The sequence below is a fragment of the Haplochromis burtoni genome, unplaced genomic scaffold (genome assembly GCF_018398535.1).
Source record: "Haplochromis burtoni strain Fernald_Lab_line unplaced genomic scaffold, NCSU_Asbu1 Contig_189, whole genome shotgun sequence".
Taxonomy (NCBI): domain Eukaryota; kingdom Metazoa; phylum Chordata; class Actinopteri; order Cichliformes; family Cichlidae; genus Haplochromis; species Haplochromis burtoni.
In genome coordinates, this window is record NW_024582550.1 from 550,362 (window position 1) to 571,017 (window position 20,656).

The 20,656-nt window shown below is 40.6% G+C and overlaps 1 protein-coding gene across 2 annotated transcripts in view; it reads right to left on the reverse strand.

Annotated features, from left to right (window-relative positions):
* LOC102312138 (disabled homolog 1) overlaps positions 1 to 6,019 on the reverse strand; it is a 15,501-nt gene extending 9,482 nt beyond the window's left edge. The window contains exons 1-3 of one of the 2 annotated variants that reach the window (XM_042225924.1): positions 5,848 to 6,019; positions 5,578 to 5,727; positions 881 to 1,020 (exon numbers count right to left, since the gene is read on the reverse strand). In XM_042225924.1, coding sequence (XP_042081858.1) covers positions 881 to 1,020; positions 5,578 to 5,647 — 210 coding nt within the window. In that variant the 5' untranslated portion in view covers positions 5,648 to 5,727; positions 5,848 to 6,019. The remainder of the gene's footprint in view (positions 1 to 880; positions 1,021 to 5,577; positions 5,728 to 5,847) is intronic. The other variant, XM_005934869.3, reaches the window with a different exon arrangement.
* Positions 6,020 to 20,656: the final 14,637 nt, after the last annotated feature.

Below are 20,656 nucleotides of genomic sequence, written 5' to 3' on the forward strand. Positions count from 1 at the left end.
CCAAAAAATGGATACACTGTCCACTTTCACTCTCTGTCTCTGAAGCACTGAGTGGCTCTTCTTTGCTGGCTAGCTGCCTTTGTTAGCTGTAATGTTATATGTAATGTAATGTAATGTTTGAGTTGTAATTGAACTGCCAGTTTAATGTCTTTTCTTTCGCTGTGACAGTTTTTTAGAGTAGGGCTCTGAGGTGTAAATTAACCTTAACACATGTGATGTTTTGTTTTCACTTTAAAAGCAAGGCAGATCTTTATAATGACCTGCAGAGCTCAAGTCAAAAACGGAGTCAGTGTAGTGGCTTTGGCCTTCTTTTATATACAGTCTATGGTTAAAAAACTAAAACAGAAGACAGAAAGTAAGTTCTAACTGTCAACACTACTGAATCTGAATACTTAAGATTGGGATCTTTAAGTACAGTATAGCACATGATTTTCTTTTCTGTTGCTTACTTACTTTAAAGATTTATTCCTTTCTTTTTAGATGGAAGGGTCACCACAAGACAACAAGGACTTTCTTATTTTTCATTTTTATCTTGGAACCAAAAATGTCTGTGATAACTTTCATGCAAATCCTCCATTAGATATTGAGACATCTGAGCGCTGACCGAAATGGACAGAAGGACAGAAAAAATATATCCTCCCAGATCTTGACGTAGCTTTTAAATACTTTTGCTGTGATGCTTAAAAAAATATTGGTCTGTGAAATACAAGTACCTCCGAATGATAACATTAATCTCAGCAGTCATGAAATATTAAACGTCTGGTGTTTATCTTTGATTTTTTTTCTCTGATAAAGTGAAAAAATGAAGATTGATCTTACAGGAAATCAACCAGTTTAATCAAGAGCAGACAGAAGTCAGTTTACTTTGGCGGTGGACTACCTTTAGTTTCATCATGGAGTCTCTGCACATCTTTTCTCCGAGTGCGTCGGGTACTGGGTCCATGCCAATCAGCTTGGCTTTGTAGCGAACTCCTTCCCCGTGGAAACGAGACATAGTATCCATGGATACCATGGTAGCCCCTGGGAACCATGAAGAGAGGACATAGAGGGTCAAATTATTATGAGGATGAATTTGTGTGAAAGCGCGGAAATTCTTACATGTGTATATTTTGGTTAATTAACGGATTTAGGATAATGTTTGTGTGTCACAATTTCACTAAAACCTATGTGTATTTGTGTATTTGATGTCCGCACGCCTTCAAATCATGTGTTTACAAAGATTGCAGTATTTGTGGTTTGTATGAGTAAATATTTGTGTGTATGTATCTAAAAGTATGAGTATGTGTACACAGGGCGTTCCTTGTGTGTAAGCAAACTGCAGAGCAAGCATCTAACTGATGCCGAGTCAGTGTTTCAATCCATTTCCCGACATGAAACAAGTAATTTAGCAATAATGCAAAAGTGTGACTGTAGCAAAGGTCGACTCCTAAACAGCTTCATTTGCGTCACGTAACAGTTTTACGGGATTTTAGTCACTGTTTAGTTCGAAGGTGAACACAAACAGACCGACACAAAGCTACAGACTGGCAACAAATTAAAGGGAAATCAACACAATTCAGCTCATTTCAGTTTTATTTCTATAGTTCCAAATCACAACAACAGTTGCCTCAATGTGTTTTATATGTTAAAGTAAACAATCGACAATAATACAGAGAAAACCCAAAGCGGTGATGACCCTTCTAACAAGCCCTTGGCGACAGTGGGAAGGAAAAACTCCCTTTTAACCTCTGGCAGAACCAGGCTTAGGGAGCCGCAGCTATCTGATGGCTTGATTTGATGCTGGACTGCAGGATATTTTTCTCAAGAGATCTGCCTGTGTTGGCCCTGCGACAGACTGGCGACCTGTCCAGGGTGTACCCCGCCTCTCGCCCTATGACAGCTGGGATAGGCTCCAGCGCCCCCCGCGACCCTGAACAGGATAAGCGGACGCGAATGGATGGATCTGCCCAGAAACCTGCCCAGTGTCTAGCTGGGCTGACATTTGGTGACCGTGAAGCCCATAGCACATGACTGACTCTCCACTCAGTCTCCACTCATGCCCTATGGGTGACATAAATTAAGCAATATAAATAAGTAAAATTTTATTTCTATATGACCTTTTGAGACAAAGATCACAAAGTGCATCACAACTAAACAGGAAGCGTGTTAGCAGAATTGTCCAGGTAGCTTTCACTACCATTGGTATAGAAATGCCTCACCTCTCTGTTGTTGTCAATGGACTATTTCTGCTGACACGGTCAGATCAACCCCTGCACTGACATGCTCAGGCCTCTAGGAAAGGTGCGTTGGGTTTCTTTACATATCAAATCAATAAGGAGCTTTCACTTCACCAGTTTGTGTGCAAGTCTTCTATATTAATTTTTTATTTCTATGTGTTCATTTGAAGACACACATTCCAGCTATAAACGGCTACAGTGGATGACATTTAGATGTTATAGCTACACTGGCAAATAAAAGTTGAACTACCAATCTGTGTCACACTTCATGAACTCATCAGTTCTGATTTATAGTTTTCTTGTGAGAATTTGGTAGTTTTGGTCCTCTGTCAGTGCGCCCCAGGGTGGCTGGGGCTACAATGTAGCTTGCCATCACCAGTGTGTGAATGTGTGTGTGAAGGGGTGGATGACTGGATGTGTAAAGCGCTTTGGGGTCCTTAGGGACTAGTAAAGCACTATATAAATACAGGCCATTTAAAGAAGTCGAAGCTCCTGCAACACTCGTGGTATAAACTTTGCTGCTTGACCAGCCCGTTTCAACTTGTGGCCTTCATCGGGGTACTTGGTAACAATTTCCCAGCTAACACAGGCTGTCGTACTTTGATTTACACCGTAGGAAAATACCAGTGCTGAGCAGTCATAGCATCGTTAAAAAAAGAGAACTGGATAAGATCAGAACTTATAAATATGTTGCTTCTGTTGGCTCAGATAACAGACATCTGTGAATGCTTTGGACTTTACAGCCCATGAAATCCAATATTCACTTCAGGGTCCGACATCTTTTTAATCACACTTGCTCTTCTGCTCTTAGCCGCTTCTGACTTAAGCAGTGTTTGATAACATAGACCGGAATCTTTTCCCAAGAGCTTTGAATCATGCTTCGAATGAGTGAAAGTCTTGGAATATTTCGCAACTTGGCAGATACTTTAATTTAAGACATAGTTTTCTTCTGATTAAAGTCAGAATCACTGAGATTGCATTTCTCGAAAACCTTAATTGCAAATTTATTCAGAAATTGCTTTTGTTCCAGATCAGATGCAACTCACATGGGTTTAAAACCTTTGTGATTTTCTGTGCCTTGTGTTTTATTTGAAACTGTAAAGCACTTTGTCTAGAAAATATTAACTACAAAAGGTGCAGAGCTGCTTTAGGTCAGTTGTAGCAATGTTGTGCTGACTGTGGAGCCCATTTGAGTACCAAGAACTCATTGTCGTGTTCAAGAAACCAGTCTAAGATCATAAATCCATCATTGTACCCTGTAGTTATAAAGGGATGGACATGGTCAGCAGCAATACTCAGGTAAGCTGTGGCTGTTTAACGATGCTCAGTTGGTAATAAGGGGCCCAAAGTGTGCCAAGAAAATACCCCCCCACACCATCACATCAACAAGCTGTTCAGCAGCCTGAACTGTTGATATAAGGCAGGTTTGCCCCATGTTTTCATGTTGTTTATGCAAAATGTTGACCCTATCATGTGAACAACAGAAACTGACACTCATCAAACCAGGCAATGCTTTTCCAGTCTTGTGTTGTCTGTTTTTGGTGAACCTGTGTGAACTGTGGTTCAGTTTCCTGCTCTTGGCTCCAAGGTGTGGTCTGCTACTGTAAGTTCAGAGCTCTTCTGCGTACAGTAGCTTGGTTGTAACAAGCTCTTAGTTAAAAAGTTTCTTGTGTTTCCTTTAGTGTAAAGTTATTGTGTGTATGCATTTGTCTCCTGTGTCCTTGCGTTTAGTTTCACGTCCTTTGTGTCATTATTCATGTCGGTTTCAGCTGTCTCATTTTCCCCGTTTCTATTTCCTCAAATGAACCCTTTGTGTATTTATTGCGCTGCCTTCTTTTTGCTTTTTGTCTTTGCGTCTCTGTTGTCTTCTCCCATTTATTCGCAGTAAATTGGATTACATTTGTTTTTCTTTCACAGATTTTAATTTTGGATCGCAAACTAGCCATCATTCAAGTGCTTTGTGTTTTATTCCCGCCTGCCTTTGGAGTCTGTTTTTGGCTCCCTTTGCATCTGACCAGTCTCCTCTGACCTCTGTCATCAGCAAGACCCTTTTGCTCAGAACTGCTGCTCTGTGGATATTTGCTCCTTTCCAGAGAAAGCCATATGGGAAAAATCCCAGTAGATACGCAGTTTCTGAATTATTCAGACTATCTGGCGCCAACATTCAAAGTCGCATAGGTCACCTTTCTGCTTGATTCTAATGCTCGGTTTGAGTCTCAGCAGTTCATTTTGATCATGTCTACTTGCCAAAATGCACCGAGCTGCTGCCGTGTGATTGGCTGAATAAATATGTGTTAATGAACAGTTAAAGAGGTGTACCTTATAAAGTGGCTGTGGGTTTTATTTGAGAGCTACAGTCTAAAGTGATCATATTCTCATAAAATCATGATTGCTCTTGATGGCAGTTAATGTGTCAAAGACGTCTCTAAAAAGGATTATGTAATATCTACTGTCGGAGATTAAAGTTCCTCTGACGGTCCGTCATTTTGCTGACCACACAGCTGCTTTGCAAATGGAAACGCCTAAACTGTTGAAATTTACACCTCATAAACAGACATTTATCCGCTTCACATGAAAGCTTCTTGCAGCTGGAAATGTGCCACATGATTTACAGCCACCGTGTAAGCTCATATGTTTCTCCCACAGCTGGAACAGGACATAACAGAAGAACAAAACAAAGCGTTACCTGCAAAAGCTTTCAGTTCCCATCAAATCTCAACAAACTCACTGTGCTAGGACTAACAGCCAAACATACTGTGATATTGTCAGCGCTGTTTATATTATGCATGGAAAGTGCAATTTAGACCCACTAACTTAAAGTAAATAGTGGCTCTTTGGCAGAACTGCTAGTCTGTTTTTAAAAGCTCATAAGATTTTCATTTTACTTAAAGGTTTATTCCTGGTGCTTAGTTTTAAAATCCCATAAAGATCAGAATCTTGGCAGCTGAGCCCAAAATAGCCCAGCTGGAAATGAGCTCTGTGTGCCACAACATGCAATGCCAGTGGAAAAATAAGCAAGCAGAAGGGAGTTCACCTGGGCAGCTGATGTGAAAGCTGAAGATAACTTCTGAGAACTGAATTAGTCTCTGAGGCTTTATGTATCTGCTTCAAATGTGCAGCGATTAGAGGAAACAGTTTGAAGAGCCTGGATGAAAATAGATCCAGAGCCAGACTCAGTCAGAGGCGTTTAGCACACACTGCAACTGAACAGCAGTAAAATATGCCTTTGCTTACAGTCTAAGCACATCCACGCTTTGCATTGTTAGCCTTTCAGGCAGCTTTGCGTCATTCTGGAGGGAGCACTCTTTACTGACATTATTAACTTTGAACCTTACGGTCAGCTGAGACCAAACACTTGTACCTGTTATACTTGCTGTGACAGTGGTTTGGCTCAGCGCAGGAAAACTTCCAGCCGTTTGCTGTGTCTCCATCACGATGACGTCTGCTTAGAAAATCAACGCAAGCAGGACAGAGGATCCCGTGAAAACAGTGAGCCCGTCACAATTGCTGGCTGCAAAACAGAATTTGAAAACCAAAGGTATTTTGTAAAACAATCCCTCTAGTACTTCTGGTAGTATTGTAGATTTTTTGAATCTAAAAGCAGAAGACTAAAACCTTTGATCCACCTCACCTGCTCAGAGTGTGTTTCTGCTCTCTCCCTGCTGCTTGGCTTGTCTGCAATATCTCAGAGTCAAAGGTCAGGCTGCAGATTCACTGGTGATATATTAACATCCGCTGGGAGGCCCAATTACATGGGAATCCTTGTAGACTGAAGAAGGTCTAATAGGAAGGACAGACAGTTCATGGTAATTTCCCTCTCAGGGGATGAATGTGAGGTCATGCCTTTCCCTCAAGGACAGATTTGGGTGGTATTTTCTTAAAATAACAGCTGAGGTTCTCTGAAAAACTCTGCAGGAAGGGTGGTTGAGAGAAGCCAGAAAAGAGCAAATGCTGAAAACAAAGGAAAGATAAGGATAAAAGTTTACAAACATATCAGACAGATATGTTTTCAGAAATAAGTAGATGAAATATTAATTGCGATGTTATGTAATCCCTCATAATACCACAAAAGGATTCCCTTCGTTTAAAATTGTTATTCTGTTTGTACTCATCGCAATGCAAAAACTACCAACATGAACTTCATGAAAGTCGGTCAACAAAAAGATGGACACATTCAGTTATGCCAAGTGTCTGGACCCCTCATTAAAATGCTTTAATTACAATGTTGGGCTTGGCAGATTAAAGCTTTGTGGTTTAAATGTAGCCTCAATGTGATACCTGGTATCTCAGCGTCCATCCATCTTCATCCGCTTTATCCGGGGCCGGGTCGCGGGGGCAGCAGCCTAAGCAGAGAGGCCCAGACCTCCCTCTCCTCAGCCACCTCCTCCAGCTTATCCAGGGGAACACCAAGGCGTTCCCAGGCCAGCCGAGAGATATAATCTCTCCAGCGTGTCCTGGGTCTGCCCCGGGGCCTCCTCCCGGTGGGACATACCCTGAACACCTCACCCAGGAGGCGCCCAGGAGGCATCCTTGTCAGATGCCCGAACCACCTCAGCTGGCTCCTTTCGATGTGGAGCAGCAGCAGCTCTACTCTGAGCCCCTCCCGGATGGCTGAACGTCTCACACTATCTCTAAGGGAGAGGCCAGCCACCCTTCGGAGGAAGCTCATTTCTGCCACTTGTATCCGCGATCTCGTTCTTCGGTCACTACCCACAGCTTGTGGCCATAGGTGAGAGTAAGGACGTAGATCGACCGGTAAATTGAGAGCTTCACGTGCATTTTTTAATTTTAAAGGGGCAGTCTGAGCATTTTTATTAGTTTGGGGGAACAGACTACTCACACACGTTCACAAGAGCAATACTAACATGCTGATATTTGTTGAGTTTTTCTATGTTTACCATATGCACAACATTAAGCTAGTGTTTGCTATTTGGGAAGATGCGGGTAGATTTGCAATGATCATTACAACCTTACTGAGGGAGGCATGACAATGTGTACTAGATTTCAACAATATAGAAACAGTATGACTAGGACAAGGAGGCAGACAGGACTATTTATACACACTGGGGTGATTATGGGACGATCAGCAGGAGGGTAGCAGGTGAAGTAAATATTTCTCCAGACTCCTTGGAGGACATTCAAAGCTCTTCTTTCCATGTTGGCTGCCTTTTGCTCAAGATGGATTTTGACAAGATCCCCAACAGCTCCGGCTGAAATGTAGCCCTAAACCAAACAGTCTCACCGTGTCATCGTCCCTCAGTCCTCCTGAGCTGCCTGCTGCAGGCTTTGTTTACTCTCTGTCTCCCTCTCCTCTCTCTGTGGTTGTGTGTCTGTGTTCATGGGTGGGACGCATCACGGGTTCCCACCTCTGGCTGAACACACCTGCAACAGTCAATCACCTGCTCCAGATGAGCTCATCAGGAGGCGAGTGGCTGAGCTTTGTTCTTTGCTAGACTGTTCAACTATGCTGTTAGTAAAGCCTCAGCTCTTTAGTGTGGCGTGTGCTCTTTGCCTGCCCCCTGTTCTTTCCTTTGTATACAGACATTCCCTGGAATTCCCCCTCCCTGGATTGCTTGGAGAGAGTGCCTGAGCTGAGTGAGGAGAGTTTGGATTATTTGGATGCCCCTGATCCTTGCATCCCAGGAGCCCCTGTTTCCCCATCACAACTTGTAAGTTCACCTGGGTGTTTCACTGTAAATAAATGCACTTAAGTTGACCTCTCCGAGCTCTGCCATTGAGTCCTCTTCGCCCACTGCTCTTGACTGTATTTTACAGATACCTGCTGTAAGTCTCACCTTACCTTTGCCATACATATTAAAAACCATTCAAATCATAAAATTTCAAATTTGGAGTCGGTGACCTGTTAGCATTAATTTTCAGTCCAGTTCTTGTGTAATTATTTGCTAAGTTGTCTATTATAAGTAGACAGCACAGATTCATCTCTTGAGCTAGGAGCACCTTCTTCTTCTTCTTCTTCTTCTTCTTCTTTTTCTTCTTCTTTTTGCTTGAATGATTGATGATTTCCACAAATTCCTCTGAAAAAGGTCAGATAGATGGAGTAGACAGAAAATGTATGAAAAAGTGGCCAATGTCCTTCAGAAAGCACAGAGAGCTGTTCCTAAAGACCGCTTTAAAAGAGAAGAGGAAGTCTGGCTTCCTGGAAGCCAAATATAACCCAGCGAGGGGTGACAGTACTATGTAACGTACACTGTGGCCCCTCAACTCATTCATTAAGCATTCAGTATGAAATGTGATGACATCACAATGACATCATCATCATATTTATTTTGTCAGACTGAGGACCTCCCTTCAGTCACACTCATTACTCAAATGTTTTTAAAGCTGAGTACCGCTCCTGATGAGTAACCTGAACATCCGGTGTCCTACGTTAAAGCCCCTCTGACTGCAGACTCCCTCGTGGGCGAGTTTATCAGGAGATGACACATCGACTTTCACACATGCTTCTGAAATTAAATTTATAAAGAGGAAAATAGTCTGAAAGACTACGGGAATGCGAGTCAGCAGTTCTGGGTATTCTAGTTTTCATTTCATTTTAAAAAGAAACAGGTGCTGACCTGCGAAGGGCGGGGATCATTCCTCAAAATGAAAACATTCCCTCAGTATTAAACATTAATTTGATTTTACTTCAATGCTTTAACAATTCTGTGTCATCCTGTCAGTTTCATTCTTTAAAAATCATGATGCTTTTTCTTCTAGCGAAAGCTCTGCCTCTTACAAGGGTTCAAAATGCAAGTGATGCACTTTCTTGAATAAATATTTATGAACTAGTGCACTTTTATTATTATATTTAGATTAGCAAAGAGGTTTTAATCCAACTACAGACATTTTCTCAGGGAGCAAGACTGATTTGTTGAAAACCGCCCAAAACAGGATGAGTTTTATATCAGATTAGACATGTCTTTCCCAAGATCTCTTCTAAATGAGAGGGGTTTATTTAAAGCCGAAATCATAAACAAAGGCCAGAATATTCAGATCGGACTGGCAGATCTGGCATCATGTTAGAGACTTTAGTAACCGGAGGATATTCAGTGCCCGATTTAATAGGATTTAGGCTTTCTGCAGAAAGCACCAAAAGCAGGAAAAAGGTCACGTGGACTGCTGTCATCAAAGCACCGAGGGGGTTTCAAGTTTCCTTTTAATAAGAACAAGTGTGGGATAACATATGCTGACATTTCCCAACATTTGTACACACACACATACACACATGCTGGGCTGGGCTCTGCCAAATTCTCAACCTTGGGGTGGGACGGTTTTATTAATGTGTTGGTTTTTTTTGGCCTGATTTGAAGTTAATTTCCTATTTTGCTCTTTATACTCACCTAAACAGAGGAACTTGTTTTAAAGAAGAAGTAGCAATATTTAAGCATACCCAATCTAAAAAAAACAACCTAGCAAATTAGTTGATTAAATGTATCATTACTTTAGCTTCCAAAAGTCACATAAAACAGCTAAAATAAAATAAAGAGGACATGATTTCAGTGGCTACCAAAATGCCAAGGTGTTGATGTCATGCCAGACCTGTGAGTCATTAATTTAGGCTAAGTGCTGCTAACTGGAGCTGATTCTCATCCAAACTGAGACCACATGTGATTGTAACTTTATATATAGGCCAAAGTTTCTTGCAGTTGATATCGCTGTGCTAAAAGTGCATCAAACCTCAACAAGAGTCACAAGGGTTATGAAAGTCAGCTGGGACTTACGTCCTGTAGGCTTGCGGTGATGGTCATATGTACAGTGCAAATTCAGGAACATTACATTCCGATTAATGGAGAGTGACGTCATTAGCCAGCAATGATGGTGCAAATACATCAGCAGCTTTAATATCTGGATCTGAATAAGTCTCCATCATATTACTGCGATTAATGCGATCAAGTGTTTCCCACATCCCACAAATCAGCTGTAGTTGTGCGTTTCATGCTTAAACTTTGAAGGATTACATGTTCTTCTGTGTCTTGTGGAAACAGTGTGACCCTTTGAGCAGATGAAATGGATTCAAAACCTCACCGGATGAACTAAAAAAAATGTCGAGTAATTAGATTAGAGCTTTTTTAGTGGATTAACAGAGGTTTGGTGAAGTTTTAGCCCATACAAGCACAACAAGTATCACAACCTCAATCTGAAAAAACCCCCCAGCTGGGACGCTGTGTAAAATGTAAATAAAATCAAAATGGAATGATTAGAAAACTCATATTTTATTTGCAATATAACTCTGCAAACAGATTGTATGTTTAAATGTACCATTTTAAGAATAGTATTAGCCCACTTTGAACTTGATGTCAGCAACATGTCTCAAAAATGTTGGGAAAGCACATTCTCTCTTCTTGTAGCAACAGTCTGGGAACTGAGGACACCAGCTGCTGAACTTCTGGGAGAGGAATGTTGCCTTATACAGGATTCCAGCTGTTCGACAGTGCTGTGTCTTCTTTCTTGTATTTTTCATGTCATGATCCACCAAGGGTTTCAATTTGTCGAAGGACTGGACTGCAGGAAGTTCACTTCAGCACCTGGACTCTTCCAATGTGGAGCCATGCTGCTGTGATTAGGGATGGGTATCGTTTAGGTTTTATCCGATACCAGTACCAAACCGGTACTTTTGAAACGGTGCCGGTGCTTAAACGGTGCTCGAACCGGTGCTTAAAGAATGTTGAACACAAAATTGGTCCAAAAACCTCTCACGTTCAGGTGTTTTTTTGTGAAAAGATAACAATGTTAGCCTTTTCTGCAGCTACAGGGGATTTGTGGTATCACTCTTGGCTGGAAGCAGTGCTTAATCAATGGAAAAAACACAAACTTTGTCCAAAAACCTCTCATGTTTAGCTGTTTCCCACTTTTTCTTTGGTCATTTTAGCCTTTTTGGCCAGGTGAAGGGAGTATCTGCCATCAAACAAGAAGACAGCCGCATGTAACTACGACGGTGTTTGCTAGTTCACCTTACATGCATTAATGTAATAACGTGGTTAGCCTACTCAATGTAAATTACACACGAACAACATTAAGCTACTCACGCAGAGAAGAACGGCTGCTGCTGCCGTCATCATCCGTCATCATTTCTGCTACACTGGCAGGGCTAGGGGCCAGGACTCTAATCTTCGGGTTTTTGGGGGATGTTGCTAATTCGGGGTCCGATAACAGGCACCACACCTGCAGTAGATGTGCTCGGTGTGAGGTCTCGCAGCAAGCTATCAAAAATACAGCGCATTTCTCGGCTTTTAAAAAACGTTATACGTCGCCAGGTGTTTCATCAGATTCGAGGACTTACCTCCTTTGCACAGTGTCACCTTAAAGCACTTGTTGCATGATGGTGAGTTTGCATCTTTTGCTGTGAAGTACAGCCAGACTTTGACCGCTTCGCCTTGGGCATTTTTAATCTGTAGCTCTGCTCTAAAAGAACGTACGTACCTGGGCCCGCCTACTACGCTTGCAAAGGTAAAATGATTGGCTGGAATCCAAAGTGTATGACATTTCAGGGGAAAAAAAGCACCGAAATAAAGCACAGAAATGTGCGCTGCTTTTCGGTCTGGTTACTACCGGTACCCATCCCTAGCTGTGATAGCTAAATTCTGTGGTTTAGGAGTGTCTTGCTGAAATATGTCAGGTCTTCAATGAAAAAGATTTAATCTAGATGGGACTATATGTTGCTCTAAAACCTGATTATGTGTTTCCAGATGTGTAACGGGTATTACTGCACACCCATACTATCAGAGATGCAGGAATTTGAACCCTCCAAAATCTCAGTTAACAACCCGTGTTTGTCCCTATCCTTTTATAGTCCAGAGGGCAGGGTTTTCATGTTTTTCACAAAGAATTTCAGATTTCAAATTGTCTGACCACAGAACACTTTTCGTCTTTGCTTCAGTCCATTTTAAATGAACTTTGGTCCAGAGACTATAGTGGTGGAATATAAAGCTTTAACCTGTGATCTGTTCACAGAAAGGGAGTTCTGGAAGTGTTTCTGGGCCCACGAATGACAGAATCATGCCTGTTTTTAATGCAGTGCTGCCAGAGGGCCTGAAGGTCACGGACATCCAGTATTGCACAGATTTCTCCAGATTCTCTTAATATCATCAGGTATTATTGTAGATGAGGAGATATTCAGAGTCTTTGCTATTTTACATTTAGGAACATTATTCTGAAATTGCTCCACAATTTGCAGTTTTTGCAGATCGTTGAACCTCTGCCAATCTTTATTTCAGAGAAACTACCTCTCAAAGATGCTCTTTTATACCCAGTCATGTTACTGCCCTGTTGACAATTAACCTAAAAAGTTACAAAAATGTTCCTCCAGCTGTTTCTTTTTAGTATTAATCACTGAACTAAACGAGATTTGCAGCCTTTTGTTGCCTCCATTGCAGCTTTTTTGAGGTGTTTTGCTGCCATCAATCTCAAAATTAGCTGATATTTTTTATGAGAAGATGCATATTCTCATTTTAAACATTTGATATGTTTTCTGTTTTCTATCGTGACCAAAATATGGGTTTATGAAATTTGTAAATCATGTATATTTATTTATTTTCATAACTATTTACGTTGTAGATTCTCACTGAATGCATCAAAACCATTAATAAACACATTTGGAAATATGTAGTAAACAAAAAGTGAACATGTTTAATGTTTTAGGTTCTTCAAAATAGCCATCCTTTGCTTTGATTACTGCTTTGCACACTCTTGGCATTCTCTCTCTGAGCTTCATGAGGTTGTCACCTGAAATGGTTTTCCAACAGTCTTGAAGGAGTTCCCAGAGTTCCTGAGCACTTGTTGGACCTTTTGCCTTCACTCTGTGGTCCATCTCATCTCAAACCATCTCCATTGGGTTTAGGTCAGGTGACTGTGGAGGCCAGGCCATGGTACAGCAGTCCATCATTCTCCTTATTGGTCAACGAGCCCTTACACAGCCTGGTGGTGTGTTTGGGGTCATTGTCCTGTTGAAAAATAAATGATGTTCCAACTAAACGCAAACAGAATGGGATTACATATTACTGGAGGATGCTGTGGTAGCCATGCTGATTCCGTGTGCCTTCAATTCTGAAGAAATCCCCAACAGTGTCAACAGTAAAGCCCCCCACACCATCACACCTCCTTTTCCATGCTTCACGGTGGGAACCATGCACTGAGAGACCATCCGTTCACCTTTTCTGCATCGCACAAAGACACATTGGGTGGAACCAAAGATCTCAAATTTGGACTCATCAGACCAAAGCACAGATTTCCACTGGTGTAATGTCCATTCCTTGTGTTTCTTGGCCCAAACAAATCTTCTCCGGTTGTTTCTTTTCCTTAGTCATGGCTTCTTAGCAGCTATTTGACCATAAATGCCTGATCAGTCTCCTCTAAACAGTTGATGTAGAGATGTGTCTGCTACTGGAACTCTGTGTGGCATTTGTCTGGGCTCTAATCTGAGGTGCAATTTCTGAGGCTGGTGACTCGGATGAATTTATCCTCAGCAGCAGAGGGGACTCTTGGTGTTCTTTTCCTGGGGTGGTCCTCATGTGAGCCAGCTCAGTGGTTGATAGTTTTTGTGCCTGAACTTGGGAATACATTGAAAGCAATTATCCAGACTGACTGACCTTTAGTTCTTTTTTTTCTTTTTCTTTTTTTGACTGATGGACCGTCAGTACTTAAAGTAATGATGGACTGTCATTTCTCTTTACTTAGCTGGTTGATTCTTGCTATAACATGAATTCAAACAGTCTAATTGGGCTGTCAGGTGTGTGCCAACCTGACTTCTGTACAGCCCAACTCATGGTCCCAACCCCATTGAGAAGGCAAGAAATTCCCCAAATGAACTCTGACGAGGCACACCTGTGAAGGGAAAACTACTTTCAATTGACTACATCATGAAGCTCACTGAGAGAAAGCCAGGGGTTTGCAGCGCTGTCACCAAAGCAAAGGGTGGCTACTTTGAGGAATCTAAAATATAAAACATATTTAGATTTATTCATCATTTTTTCTTTGCTACATAATTCCATACCTCTTGCTTCATATATTTGATGTCTTCCGTTTGTATCTACAATATAGACAGCAGAAAAATTAAGACAATCCATTAAATGAGAAGGTGTGACCAAATTGGTAGTGCGTGCAATTCAAAAAGATTTACACCTCCTGCTGGCTCACAGCCATGGTCTCTCCCAGATTAAAGGTCAGCGGCTGGACTGATGAATATAGGTTAAGGTCCCTTAAACCTTCTATTACTCCATTCTTACCTGGTTTACTTAAGGCATGCACAGAAATACGTCATAATACTGCAGGAGTGTTGCTATTCACACCACCGCAGCCCTATTAAAGTCAGTGTTATTTCCCCAACACTTAATCTTGTTATCACAAAAGTCAGAATAATGAATTCCAGACACAGCGCAGTGTTACTCTGTCAGGGAACGGAAAAACAGCAGTTCCAGCATTTCTTCTCCCAACCGATTTGCAAAAATCCAATGAGTTGGGTCTGTATTTTAATAATGGAGTCTTTGATAAAATAACAAAATGAAAATGATGCCATATGACTGAGATTTATCAAAACATCTGTTTAACACCTGTTTGATGTGGTGAAATTTTAGTCTCTGTAGGCACTTATGCAAAATTATATTTAGGCATAAAGTTTTCAGGGGAGTGGCTGCTTCAGGGAACCAGTGTACTAACACAGGATGCCGATACCTGCACGCTGTGCAGAATTTACACTATACAGTCGTGATTGTAGTCCTCCAAAAATACAACAGCACGTTAAACATCAGTGACACTGTGCATACGAGAAATGATGATAGTTTGAGGGAAATGGCTAACCCTCCTCTGAGCCTGGTTCTGCTGGAGGTTTCCTGTTAAAAAGGAGGTTTTCCTTCCCACTGTCGCCAAGTGTTTGCTCATAGGGAGTTTTCTCTGTATTATTGTAGGTTCTTTACACTTTTGACAGTGCACTATAAAACATACACAACATAACAGTGTAACACCTCAGAGGTTTTTACTCCATTTTTGGGAAGTTAAGTTCTGGTTTTGCTGTTTTGGTTCCAGAAAATTGACATGAGGATGAACTTCAGAATCAAGTCTATACCATGGGTACTAATACAGTGGCTACTGCCACTTTTTATCTACAGTCTATTTCTTGACCAAACGCACTAAGCCGATGTGGAGAACAAGACAAATTCATAACTGCTGAAAGCCAAAGTGTTGCCATGTTGACTTTACCAAGCAGTGCTCTGCTTAACAGCACACTTAGTAGTCTGACAGCACAAAAGTTTCTCTAAGTAATTATGTCTTGCAGACTGCATCACTTCATGTTTGTTCGCTACTGGATCACAGTTTTTAATCTCATATATTAAAAGAAGACGTCTAAATTTTTCAACAGACGTAGGAGCTGCCCTCCATTGACAAAAGTGTGTTGGCGCCTAAATTACAAGCCACAGTTACGCATTACATAGCTACAATGCCCAACTGAGCACTGTATGACTTATATACTCTGAATTGTGTCTTGACCTTTATATAAAAAAACAAAACAAAAAACATTTGTTTGGCTCATTGCTGGGAAGTGACACAGTAAAACCTCTGTGGTATTCTTTAAAGTTGATCACATCAGTAGAAATGTGCTGGAAAACTGGCTGGGGTTTTCTGGAGATTGAAAGACAACAGGGATTTGCTTTTTTGATTAAGCTATCATCTCAAAAAATATCTTTCAAACAGCCCAACAAGAATTAAATAGAACCACATTTATGGATTCAGCGGATGTTCTCATCCTCATCTGCTGCTCTATGGTGGATGTTTCCTAACTACATTGTTCATCATGAATGTCTTCATGTGGTGTCGCTCTCATCGGAGCATGCAAAGATTAAGGAAGAAATTAATCATGTTCATTAAATACATCATAGTGGTTATAACTGGATGATGTGTCACAGAGAGGCTGACAGAAATATGAGCTGCAGAGAGATTAAAAGGGAGTTTTCTTTGTTATATAAATGTAAGCGAGATGGAGTAAAGCTACAGAAACAACATGTGGTTTTGCAAAAGTTGTTTTTTTTTCAGTTGAAATTGCTTCACATGTGGGTCAAGGTGGTTTTTCATTGGAATTGATGAATAGAGGAGTAATGTTTGCGGTCAGTTTGGTGTCATAAGTCTTTATTTAATGAATAAATAAAGAATTATATGTATATGTCATTAAGTATGTATACTTAATGGCTAGCTGTGATAGACTCCATGTCACAGCAAGGTTACGCCGGTGTGTTTGTGAAACGGACCCAAAAAGGACACACAGGAGAAATGAACTGGTGTTTTTAGCGAGTCTGATACAAAAAACCCAGAAAAACAAGGTGCGGTGAAACTAAACTGAAATCTACACTGGGAAAAACCATGACTATCTATGAAGACAATGAAAAGAGACAAGAACATGAAACTGAACAGGAACGTGCAACAACGTAAAATGAAATAATTCAAACTTGAACAGTGGGAATCAAAAACGCGGACTTGACATGAAAACAAACAGACGACCCGACAAGGAACAGAAGGAGACACAGGACTTAAATACACATCTGAACAAGCCCCTAAAAAAGTCAGTGATCACTCTCAAGCTCTCCTGGTTTTTGTTACCACTATTCATCTGCAGCAGGTTTTAAAGCTTAGTTTTTAAAACCTTATGCTGTAACTACAGCCCAGCCCAGCCCAGCCCAGCAGTATATTAATGACTAACCTCATATTGATTGATTGATTGATTGTACATTTACAGCATCCTGCCACGCAATTGCATTTGTTCCTAACCTCCTAACCATCGGGAACCCTCACGTTAACTTTTTTCAAGTGGAAAAAGTTGTCGTTCACCCTTTGGCTTCACTTTGGTTATATTATGGTAACCATAGCTGTGTAGGTAGCCATCATTATATACCAGCTAGCCCAACTGCAGTAACCCGACAAATGTCACTGCTGTTTAGTTTTATGTCTTCATTTATGTCAGAAGTGATAGCAAAGCTGTAGTTAATTTTATTTTTATTTTTTTAGAAATCTCTCAGTCAGAATATGGTATATTATATTTAAATAAAAACTAGCGAGCTAACTCCCTGCTAATTAAACTTCATAAACTCTTTTTCGTGTATGCCTGGATGTTAGACTTAATTGTTACACCTGGTAGAGCAGCAACGCTGATCATTTTATTAAAAATGAAAGAATTTATTCTAGGCATGGCCAAGTGGCAGAAGGCTTTCACTTGGGTGGTCTCAGAATGTCATCTCTGCTTTTTGAGGATGAAGTGGTTCTGTTGGTTTCATCAGATGATGAAGCTCGCACTGGAACGGTTCGCAGCTGAGTGTGAAGCCGAGTGTGAAGCTACCCGGCCCCAGATAAGCGGAAGAAGATGGATGGATGGAAGGAATTTGGGACCTGAAGCCTAGTTTGGACCCGGAAACGGCTAATGATGGAACAAATGACAGACTGGGGAGACACGAAACACAAGGAGGGACACATGAGAACAGATAAGGGACGGCACGGCATAACTAAAAGAAAAAACACTGAGGACAAGACAAACTACATAGAGGACAGGGAAAAGACTCATAAACCAGGAGACACAGGTGAAAGAAAACTAAAACAAAACTCAACTAAATCCTAACTACTAATAACAACACAAGAACTTAACATATTTTCAATATAATATCACAAATCTAAAATAAACTCAAAAAGCTGGGTCACATACCCAGCCCCTGTCACTGCAGCAATCATGAACGTTAAGGGGATAAGCTGAATAGATTTGGTGTGCACATATCAGGATAAAGTACACGTTTGGTTGCAATGTTATAGTATTGTGCAAAAGTTCTGAGTTTGCCCTCATTTCTGTGTACTTTGCTTTCAAAGAGTCAGACTTTGTAGTATTTTTCAAAAATTGGTCTTTGGAAATAAATAATTAAATTAGTGAATAATTAATTAATAATTAAGTACATTCTCCAGGATTTCTGAAGATCTGTTTCTGCTTATTTAATCATTTCAGTCCAGTTCTTGTACCTGACCATTCAAGCCACGTAACACTTCTACACCACTATTCAAAGAGCCCATTTTAAGTTATATTTTTAAGCACTTTGTTACTAGCACCTTGTCACAATAGCACATCATGTATGAAGAAGAAATGATGGACTAAATGTTTCTTAATAATAGGGAGAAATTCAGCAAAGACCTGACACAGGAGTTAAGACCTTCATCTGGACCCTCAGTTGATCCATCCACTGTTCACTGTCGCCAAGAGAGGTGCAACGGTGTCCTTACAAGGTAAGGACGTCAAGAGAGGTACAACAGCGAGTGTTTACATCCATCTGTAAAACATGGTGGAGGTTTGGAGCTGTATTTCAGGCACTGCTGTTTCAGAGCTTGTCAAAATTTATGGAATTATAAATGCTGAAAAAGTACCTTCAGATTTTGATCCGCGATGCAATACCATCTGGAAAACAAGTGATTGGCAACAGCTTCATTTTTCAACATGACAAAGATCTCAAACACACTTCCAGTGCAGTGGCTTGGCCTCCCCAGACCTCAAACTTCCCCATTGTTGAAGAAGTCTGGAATCATCCTGACAGAGAATGAAACAAAAGACTATATATCCCAGAAACATGCCCCTATTCTTCTTCTGAAGATTTTTTTCTTTCATAATTTCTTAAAGGTTTTCTTTTTTTTCTTTGAAACTTCACACTAACAAGCAAACAAGTAATAATATAATAGTATAATTGATTAATTGATTAAAAAGAAACAAAAACAGAAAAAACTGCAGTTTCAGGTTTTGTGGGATTTAGCTAAAAAGTAAAAGTGAAGTTAGTTTCAAGCAAACTGTAAAGGTAAAACTGACATTGTGTAAGAGAACAGTGCAAACTGCAGTAATACAAAGTGTGTACACTATAAAGCTAGGAAATAACCTGAAGTAACTGTTTTCTGTATGACTTGAGCAGTCTCTTACATCTATGTGGAAGAATTTTCACCGACTTTATAAAGCTGCTCCAGTTCATGAGAATTGGGGACGTTCATTTATGCACAGCATTTCATTTGAATAGGTTATTACAACATCTTGATTTGCTTCCCCCCCTCTCCGCTCTGGTGCACTTGTATTGTTGGGATTGTTATCCTATTGCGAGATCTGATTTCAGCTCAGCTTCCGCTCTCAGACTAGAAGGTTAGGTTAATAGGTTTTTGGAAAATGTATTTTCTGCACCAGAGGGTGTTTAACTAACAGTTTAGCAGCTACAACCATTCTTATACAAAGTCTGATGTTTTCAGAGGATGAAACATAATAAGCTAAGATCATTTAAAATATAATGACTGTTCTTAATACTTTGATGAAAATCCTTTGCAGTCAGTGACTCTGCACATGACATCACCCCTGGACATGTTGTGTTTCCTCCCTTGACAAGCTCTGCCAGTCCTTCACTGGAGCTGGTTTCAGTTGCCGCTTGTTTGTGGGTCTCTCTGCCTCCAGCTTTGTATTTAATAACTGAAAATCTGCTCCATTGGATTCAGATCAGGTGACTGACTATTTCTTTGCCCTGAGAAACTCTTATCAGTACTCTTGGGGTCAATATCAGTTTACGGTGTGAAGCGCTGTCTGATCGGACGAATCTGCTCGGGGATGTTCCACCATTGTGCACTCATCTCAGATTGCTGAGGCTCTCCTAAAGTGTTTTCTGTTTCTCTGACACGTTTATTTTGTTTTTCCAGCCTAATATTATCACCATCCTTCAAAATCTCTGTGGACCTTATTTTGGGCAATTTCAGTAAAATGCTATCAAATTCAGGTTCAACACAATGCCAGACCCTCCTTTTTACTCCTTAACTTGTCAGGCAATAACAAAGGAACATGTTTCATGTAGCCGGTCAAGAGTCGAATTTACTTACTGAGCCTCTGAAAACAGGAAAGCATGTATAAAAACTGGATGTAATGTTCCTAAAAAGTTATTGCAATGCTTTTATTAAACCCTCTAATTAAAGCTGAAAGTCTGCACTTCAGTCACATCTGTATTATTTTTTTTTAATTCACTGAAAATGCACTGCAGCGGTGTACGAAGATGAAAATGAAAAAACTAACTGTAACTATCTGGATAACCACTCTGTCCACGTTATGGGCAGCTTTCCCCCAGTTACAGTCACAGAATTTTATATTATATTAATAAATGCTCTCCTTTTTATCCTACATCCTGTAGAGACTGACAGCCATACCTCGGCGGTCGCTTAAACATCACCACTGCATGAGCTCATATTAGGAGTATGAATGCCTTTGCTTTCCTGTTATTCTTCCATCGTTTATTTAGAACACAATACTTCAGCTAACTTCATATGTCCGTGGGGGCTGTGATTTTGTTTTCCTTGATTCCCTGATATTTATTTTATTTTTTTATTTTTTGTTACCGTGGCTAACTTAATCTAATGCTTATGTTATGCTCATGCTTATGCAAGGCTTGACCTTAACTCTGAATTCCTTTGTG